Source organism: Hipposideros armiger, unplaced genomic scaffold, assembly GCF_001890085.2.
Source record: "Hipposideros armiger isolate ML-2016 unplaced genomic scaffold, ASM189008v1 scaffold_694, whole genome shotgun sequence".
Taxonomy (NCBI): Eukaryota; Metazoa; Chordata; class Mammalia; order Chiroptera; family Hipposideridae; genus Hipposideros; species Hipposideros armiger.
The window spans coordinates 545,010-553,403 of NW_017732044.1; the positions used below are offsets into that span (position 1 = coordinate 545,010).

Consider the following 8,394-nt stretch of genomic DNA (forward strand, 5'->3'; position numbering starts at 1 on the left):
GGCGGGGGGCGGGCCCCGGGCCTAGGTCGCTTTCTGTCCGGGTAAACAGCCCTAGTGTAAAGAAGCCCCTCGCTCTGTGGGCCCGAAGCCTTAGCGTCGCTTTCAGGCGGGAAAGGTATGAACAGGGTAGTGCTCGCTTAGGATCCTGCCTGGTGTAACACAGTTTGGGAATTCTGAGAAGTCGCCTAAGTCTTTTTCTCCACCACATGCTCGTGGATTGAGGATCACGTAGATAATCGGAATGTTGTTTTGTTGTAACAATGATCATGATAAAAATAAATGGAAGGTGGCAACCTGTTGACAGTGATACCTGTCAAGCATCATCCGATGGACTTGGGTTGCTTCATGGTAGAAGTTTGATTTGCGGTTTTGCATGCTTGCATGTACCTTGTTACTCCATGCACGGCAGTCCAGTACAGCGGTGGTGACTGCAAGGCCAACCACTAGGCCCGGACCCTCTTGTTTCCTGGCAACAGAATGGACTTTCAGTCACAGGGTCACAGGCAACCTTGTCGCAGGCCTTCATTCACCAAAGGGAGTGAATAGCCAATAGTTGGTGCTGCCTGTGAGTATGGGGATGTGAGTCCCGTTGGAGGATGACAAAAGGAATGGATGAGGTCATACTGCTGCTGGGTTGGGCGGGAAGCCACAGCAGGAGAGGCCTGACCTAAAGGCAGTAGCCACACCACTGGGCTATCACAGCCAGTACCTCCATGCCAGCCCAACAAGTGGACTCAAGCCAAGGCACTGTCCAAGTGTATTGGTTTTACCCTGGTGTCAGAGATCCAGAGAAGCCTGCTGTGCGTCTGCTGCTGGCTTACCATCCCCTTGGCAAGAAAGGTTTACATCATGAGTTCAATCAGCTGAAGCAGTAGTGAAGCCAATGGCGGGAGAACCATCCTTTGAGTCCTTAATGTGACTAGACACTGTGTGGGGCAGTTCCCAAGGGTTGTTTTATAGTCTGATAGTGACCTTGGAGGTAGGAAAGATCTGACTGATTTGCCCGGTCAGGGCCTCTCATAACTCTGCTCCCCTCTTTGGCAATCTCATACAGCCTCCTGGCTTTAACGCTGTCTCTCCTTGACATCGCTACCTCTAGCCCCAGCTTCCCATCTGAGCTGCAGCCTCTCCTTTCTAGCTGTTTCTTCCCACATTTCCATGTGTTACTCTGATGCCAAGTAGCCATGACCAAACCTAAATCCTGATCTTTACTCACCCCAAAACATTCCTCATGCTGCCTTCAACACCTCAGCGCATGCCAGCTCTGTCCTTGAGTTTGGAGCCACTTGGATTCCTCTCTTGGGCCTCCATGCAACCCTCAGGACCATTTTTCACCATCTTAACATGCTAGTCCCAGCCACCTGAGCCTCTTAATTCTTCTCTTTGCTCGCACCCTTGCCCCTCTCCCCGTCCTCCACCTGTAGTTTTTCTGAATACACAGTGTCTTTTAAACTGCAAGATAGTGTAAAACTGAGGCAGTGCAGACAGGAACCAGCTTGCTTGGGTTGTAAAGCAGCTCCATCACTTTCTAGCTGTGTGACCTTGAGCAAGTTGCTTAATCGTTCTCTCACAATGCTGTGTGAGAACTGGTGAGTGAAAATGCATAAAGCGCTTAGAACAGGATCCGGCTGGGGATTGGCTGCCAGTGCTGTCCTTGGTTCATGCGACCTCACTGCTTGGAACCTCCTGTCAGTGACCCATCTCGCTCAAGCTAAGAGCCAGAGTCCTAGTCTTGCTCGCCCTCACTGACATGGCCTCCTCTCATGCCCCCTCAGCACGTTGCTCTCACCTGCCTATCCCAGGGCCTTTGCTCTTCTCTGTGTTGCCTGGACTGTCCCCTCCTCACACCCCACTACCCACCTGGCTTACCTTACCTTCAGATTGGACGCTGGCTGTGAGGCTTTCTCTGTTCACCCTTCCTGAAGCTGCCTCCCCTTCCCCAATTCCTTGCTTTATTTTTTCTTGAGCACGTCTCAGTTTTTCTTAGTTATTACTTGACCATCTCTCCTGCTAAAATGTGAGCTCTCGGGGGGCAGAGATTATGTCTGTCTTGTGTCTTTAGCATCTAGGATGGTGTATGTGTACCACATGGAAGGTGTTCAGCAAACACTTGTTGAATGAGTTGGATAAAGTTTGGGGAGGGAAAGCAAGGAACTTGCCCAGGGCTGCCCCACTGTGGGGCTCTGTGCCTTGAACTACTGCCCCCTGAGCTGGGCAGGTTTTCCTGATCTCCTGAGGATCACACACACTCATTCCACAGCTCTCTGACCTCACCCTGTGTGCCTTGTTAAGTTCTCCCTTCATCAATTATTATCATTGTCATTTTGCTTTGTGCTTCTACGTGGCTGCTCCTTAGCCTTTTAATATGGTAGCAGATGTTCTCTGTCCTGTATTGCCATGTGTCTTCAATCCCCCCCCATCTCATGTCTTCATTTTAGCTTTTTTCAACCTCTAGAATCACACATTGGCTCTCGTTGGGGTCTGTGCAGACCTGCCAGGTGCTGAGGGGTTTGATCCAAATCTGATCTGTGTTCTGTAGCGCTGGGCATACTGACCTGCCTGTCCTTCTCTTAAATGATCTTTCTTGGTTGCCAGGAGACTGGCCTTACTCCACTCAGTGTTCCTGGTGCCTGTCTGGCTGCAGTCTCCTCAGCATTTACTTGCAGTTCAGAGTCTGTCATTATCTATGTGCTGCATTTCCTTCATCTTTAGCACCTTTCACAGACACATCCCTGGGAGAAGTATTAAGTTCCCATTGAAATCAGAACAGTAAGATCTTAGAATCTAGGAATAGAGTGACAGCTCAGTGGTCATTGCCCTTCCAACTGTGTCCTGGTGGTGGGGACCTTGTCCCTTGTTTATGGTAGTCCCTCCCTCGGAGTAGACAGTCAGTATTTATTGAATGAATTGATTAAATCTAAACAAGTCTCTGATTTTTATATTGTGTCACCTTCAAAATACAACCATGCTCTGTGCTTTCACTGTAGACTTCTTAAATGTGGGATGTCTGCTGACTCCAGACCATACAACTAGTCAAGTTGCCCCATATGCATATATGGGCATGTGTGTGCATGTATCTGCACCCATGTGCGTGGCATTTTCATGTGTGTGTGTCTGCACTGTGTGTGTGTGCGCCTGCACGTGATTCTCCTGCTCTGGTGCTCAGCGCTCCTACAGACCTCTGGGTTTTCAGATTGCCCCTCTGAGCTGCCTTCACAGCTTCATGTTAGCCCTTTTGTCATGCTTCCTCTGGAGTAAAGTTTCTCAAAGTTGCGTCCTCAGCCCTTTTCTGTTTCTGTGTTCCCTCCCTCTGCGGCCTCTCTTCTGTGGTTTTGGGACTACCACCTTGCTAATGCATTCTGGCCCTCTGTCTCTGGGCCAGTCACAGCTCTAGAGCTGTGGCCTAATCACCTGTTGGACAAGTCTGCCTGGAGGTCCATCCATCTCCTGTATGGGCTCCTGGCTGAACGCTGGAACACGTGTGTCCCTCCAGGGGGAAGCTTCATTCGTCTTAAGTTCTTTCTTGTCTGTGCTCTTCCCCTCTCCCTGGTTAGCAGAGCATTCAGTTTTGTGTCTTCACTGTACTTGAGGGCTCCTGCCCAGTCATCAGAACCCCTTTGACACCTTGGCTTTCTGGCCTAGAGGACTCTTCTACACCTTGGGCACAGGAACTGTGCCTGGCACAGTGGTCAGTCTTCTTTCTCAAATAGGGACTGAACTGTGGCAGGAGAGTCACCTCACCCATGGTGGCTTCTCATTGCCCCCAGGATGGAGCCAGGCTCCAGACGGCACCCAGGACTCCCTGTGCCTTGGCACCAGCTGTCTCCTGCAGCTCCCCTACCAACCCCAGCCTGGCTCCCTTCCCCACAGACACCACCCCCTCTGCTGGGAACAGAACCATGCCACCTCTGGCGACCTCAGCATGCTGCATCACTGTCCTGGTCCACGTGCCACCTTGTGGGCCCAGGAGAGCCCTGGGGTTCCAGGGTAGCAGAGCGCCTGGCTGTACCTCTGAGGCCCTAGTGCTGCAGAGTTGAGCTGAGGGTCTCGCACTCACCCTCTGACTGACCCAGCCCTAGCAGGTGAGTGGATTGATGTCACTCTGATGGCCTGAGGGAGGCCGCACACCTTATGTGTGTTCTGGAAAGGACAGCCTTGCACCGCGTGCTTGCTTACCTAATAAACTGTGTTAGGGGAATGCTGCGGTGAAGTTTAGTGTAGGTTTTTTTTTAATCCTTTTGAGCCTTAAGATAATATTGTTTTTATGCTTCTGAAGTAGGAGCTACAGTGGACAATTAATAAAATATTTAACTTTGGACTTAAATTATAATTTAGGTTCTGAAGAAAAAAACTGAAGTTAGTTTGTTTTAAAGACCAAAAGATTTTCTTAGGCAGTATTACTTTCTTTACTATACTGTAATAGCACTTGACTCTTGGTACCAGGGAAGCGCAAAGGTTTCTGTCATTTTGTGATGATGTTTTTAAATCTCTTTGCAGGTGGAAGAAGAAAGGTGCCACTTTGGCATGAAGACAGACTCGCTTAGTCGTCAGTCATTTAAGCTGAGTGCATTGTGATTTCCAATAATTGAGGCAGTGGTTCTAAAAGCTGTCTACATTAATGAAAAGAGCAATGTGGCCAGCTTGACTAAGCCGCCAGCGTTTGCAGCGCGGGCAGGACGGCACCCGGGTCTCGACGGACTTTTGCATGTTAGCTGTATAGATTTATGTAAGGTTTTTTAAAACTGGTCTTTTAAAATAGTCTTAACCACTTTTACTATGGAGACATATGAGAGTCCCTCTCCTCTCCCGCGTGAGCCCGCAGGAGAAGCGGTGATGGAGAACCATGCTTGCCCCCTCCAAGTGCTGCCCCGTGAACAGTCTCCACCACCTCCCCTGCAAACGTCCAGTGATGCAGAGGTAATGGACGTTGGCTCTGGTGGTGATGGACAGGCCGAACCCCCTGCTGAGGACCCATTCAACTTCTACGGAGCTTCTCTTCTCTCCAAAGGATCCTTCTCTAAGGCCCGCCTCCTCATAGACCCGAACTGTAGTGGCCACAGCCCGCGCACCGCCCGGCACGCACCTGCGGTCCGGAAGTTCTCCCCTGACCTTAAGTTGCTTAAGGATGTAAAGATTAGCGTGAGCTTTACCGAGAGCTGCAGGAGTAAGGACAGGAAGGTGCTGTACACAGGAGTGGAGCGCGACGCTCGCGCGGAGTGCGATCTGGCCCTTAGCCCTGTCAGTGGAGACGTGCATGCTTGTCCCTTTGGCGGGAGTGTTGGTAACGGGGTAGGTGTAGGGGGTGAGAGTGCTGATAAGAAGGATGAGGAGAATGAGCTGGATCAGGAAAAGAGAGTGGAGTATGCAGTGCTCGATGAGTTAGAAGATTTTACTGACAATTTGGAGCTAGATGAAGAAGGAGCAGGCGGGTTCACGGCTAAAGCAATCGTGCAGAGAGACAGAGTGGATGAAGAGGCCTTGAATTTCTCCTACGAGGTATGTCGGTGACCCCTCCTTTGGATTGCTCTTAGCAAAACCCAAAGAGAGGTGTTTGGGAACTGCAGCATCTTTTGAAAGCTGATGTTGCAGAGCAAAAAAAAACCCATATGAGGTGGAATAATGTTAATGTGGAAAAAAAAGACAGCAATAAAGAGTCCAGATTTTTAAACTTTCTTAATGAAAAGTTTGGCCGACAGGTTGGCCTTGTACCTTTTACCCAACCTGAGTTGGAAGGTGCTGCTGAGAAGTGTTCCCTGATGGTGTGTGCGCCTGGACCAAGCCTGCTGGCTTCAGTTGTCGGTTTCATCCCATTTGTTTTTCAGATGATCATGCACCATAAAGGCACACCTAGGCCCCCTCGAGAGCGCCTCATTTCTGTGTCCTTTTTCACTAGTGCCATTAAGGTTGCCCATGGTGCAGGAATGCAGGTGCTGGGGCCATGGTATTTGAACAGCATGTTTTGCAGGACGATTTTGACAATGATGTCGATGCTCTGCTGGAAGAGGGCCTTTGTGCTCCCAAAAAGAGGAGAGTGGAGGAGAAATACGGAGGAGACAGCGACCATCCATCTGATGGAGAGACAAGCGTGCAGCCCATGATGACCAAGATTAAAACAGTGCTCAAAAGTAAGTCTGCGGGTCAAAAAGTAGTGAGTTTTCGCAGGGAGGCAGGAGTGCAGGTTTGAGAGCCCTCGGGCTACCAGACAGCAGCCTGGGCATGCTTTTGAGCACAGGAAAGTCATGTCTGATGAAGAGGAAACAGATAAGACATAAGGATGCATCCAGGAGCACGACCATCCTGGTGCAGATCGTGGTGTACTATGGAAACCACAGAGAGACTGGTGTCTTGCAGAGGAACTGGGAGGGGACTTCTAATGGGGTGGGGAATGGACCCCTTAGGAGGGAACATTGGTGTGTGCTCGGAGATGACAAGACCGAAAACCAGCATATGTGGAGGCCGAGGCCAGAGATGGGTGCTCAGCATAGTGTCAGGTGATGGTCAAGGTCTGGGTCCTGGATTCTGTGCTGTCAGGAGAAGAAGACACTAGAAGCAGGCAGGTGTTATGCAGTTTTTGTCTAAAAGCACAGCTCTGGCTGTAGCATGGCACATGCACTTCAGGTGGGCAGGATGGGAGCTCCTGGAGTACAATACAGGTGGAGGTGTTCTGAACGTGCAGGCAGTGGGATTTGCACTTGGATTTGGGGGCAATGTGGAGAGCAGTGGGGAGATGCCCAGAGTTGTGTCCCTGTAGCTTCTTTGTCAAGCGATGCCTGTTTGAGAGGAGCTGGTGTCAGTTCCTGTCTGGCCTGGTCGCGCCTGTGTGTTTAGGTGGAGATGTTGGGCTGGGCAGTTGGGCAGCAGTGAAAGGCTGAAGAGATGCATGGAGACTTGGGCACACAGGTGACAACTTAGATTGAGACCCAGGGTGCAGAAGGTGGCAAGGTGTGATGGGAGGAAATCTAGGGGCAGGTGATGTGCAGTCTTCTCTGGCTGTGGAGTGGAGTGGACATGTCAGCACTGCTGGGCACCACATGTGTCTGCCCATGTTGACCAGCGGTTGGAATAGGACAGGTATGGGGTTCATTGATTGCAGACGGAGATGAACCTGGGGCCTCAGCTTCTGAGAAGTGGTAGAGGGGGCAGTCTTTACCTTGGTGCCTCCGGCAGTATTGCTTTGTGCATTTTCTGTGGTTTCATCAGCCTCACTCTGAGCAGGTAAAGCCATGTCCATTCTGAGCAGTACACAGGTTCGGAGTACACCTGGCCACTTGGCCTGCCTGTGAGGGCACTGCCTTTCCCTCTGCAGCCTTCTCCTCCACCTGGCAGCCTGCCCAGCAGTGCTGCCTCCCTCCCAGGAGTTGCAGGTTGGTCCTCATGCTCACACACTGCGTGTGAGCGGCATATGAGCTCTTCAGACAGGCCAACTTTGTGACTGCTTATTGTCACGAATGAGTGCCCCGGATGCACCTGTGTCCTGGGTTGTGCTTGGCTTGGATTTCATTTGCTTCACCTTCTCCTGACTTAGCCCAAATCTTCCTGGCCCTTACTCACTGGGGAGAGTGCCTGACAGTGCACGGACACACCCTCCCAGGGGCTGTCCTGACACCAGCTGTCCAATATCGGCCACTTGTGGGTATCAGGCTTGGAGCCCTCAATGCTGGGCGGGGATCTGGTACTAGGGTGTCACTCCTTTTTGCATAGGAGTCACTGGTGCTGTCTTCATCATGTATATATTTTTGTAGATTCACTTGCTCTTTTTTCCTTTTGTTTCTAAAATTCTTAACTTGATTCCAATACCTATAAGAAAATTAAGTTTTAGCTAAATCTTTGTCTTGTGTTTTTCCCAGCCACTAGGTCTGTCAGTGGCAGGTGTCAAGTGGATAATAAGTGTTGAGCTTTTTTTTATTTCTTTTTAATTTTATTGGGGAACAGCCATGGTCATTGGTTACACATTGCTTTCATGCTACAATGGCATAGTTGACTCTTTTAGGGAGAGCGTAGCTAGTGGCCCATGCGGGGATTGAACTGGCAACCTTGGTGTTATCAGCATGACTCTCTAACCATCTGAGCTAATTGGTCCCCCCTTGAGCGTTTTTTTTTTTTTTTTAAATGACTGCCTGTAAAAGAAGGAAGAGGTTGGGAGTAGTGTTTTAAACTGATTTAGAAATTTATTAATTTGAAGTAGCATTTTTTTAAAGATTTTTATTGGGGAATTGGGGGGATGGGAATAGTGCTGGGAAATTGGGGGAAGGGGAACAGACAAGTTGCTGTCATTTTTTGTTCTTCAGTCTAGTTGTAGAGGACGTTGCTTCACTGGCCCAAGTTGGCACCATCATTGCGCTCTTCCCGGGCGAGGCACATCAGTCGCCAGCTTCTGGACAGCCGCTCATTGCG

The 8,394-nt window shown here is 50.1% G+C and overlaps 1 protein-coding gene across 3 annotated transcripts in view; it reads left to right on the forward strand.

Annotated features, from left to right (window-relative positions):
* Positions 1-8,394, forward strand: part of DGCR8 (DGCR8 microprocessor complex subunit) — a 37,191-nt gene that overhangs the window by 687 nt on the left and 28,110 nt on the right. For 2 of the 3 annotated variants that reach the window (XM_019626911.1, XM_019626909.1), the window contains exons 2-4: positions 3,871-4,082; positions 4,498-5,496; positions 5,966-6,125. In XM_019626911.1, the coding sequence (XP_019482456.1) occupies positions 4,777-5,496; positions 5,966-6,125 (880 nt within the window). In that variant the 5' untranslated portion in view covers positions 3,871-4,082; positions 4,498-4,776. The remainder of the gene's footprint in view (positions 1-3,870; positions 4,083-4,497; positions 5,497-5,965; positions 6,126-8,394) is intronic. The other variant, XM_019626910.1, reaches the window with a different exon arrangement.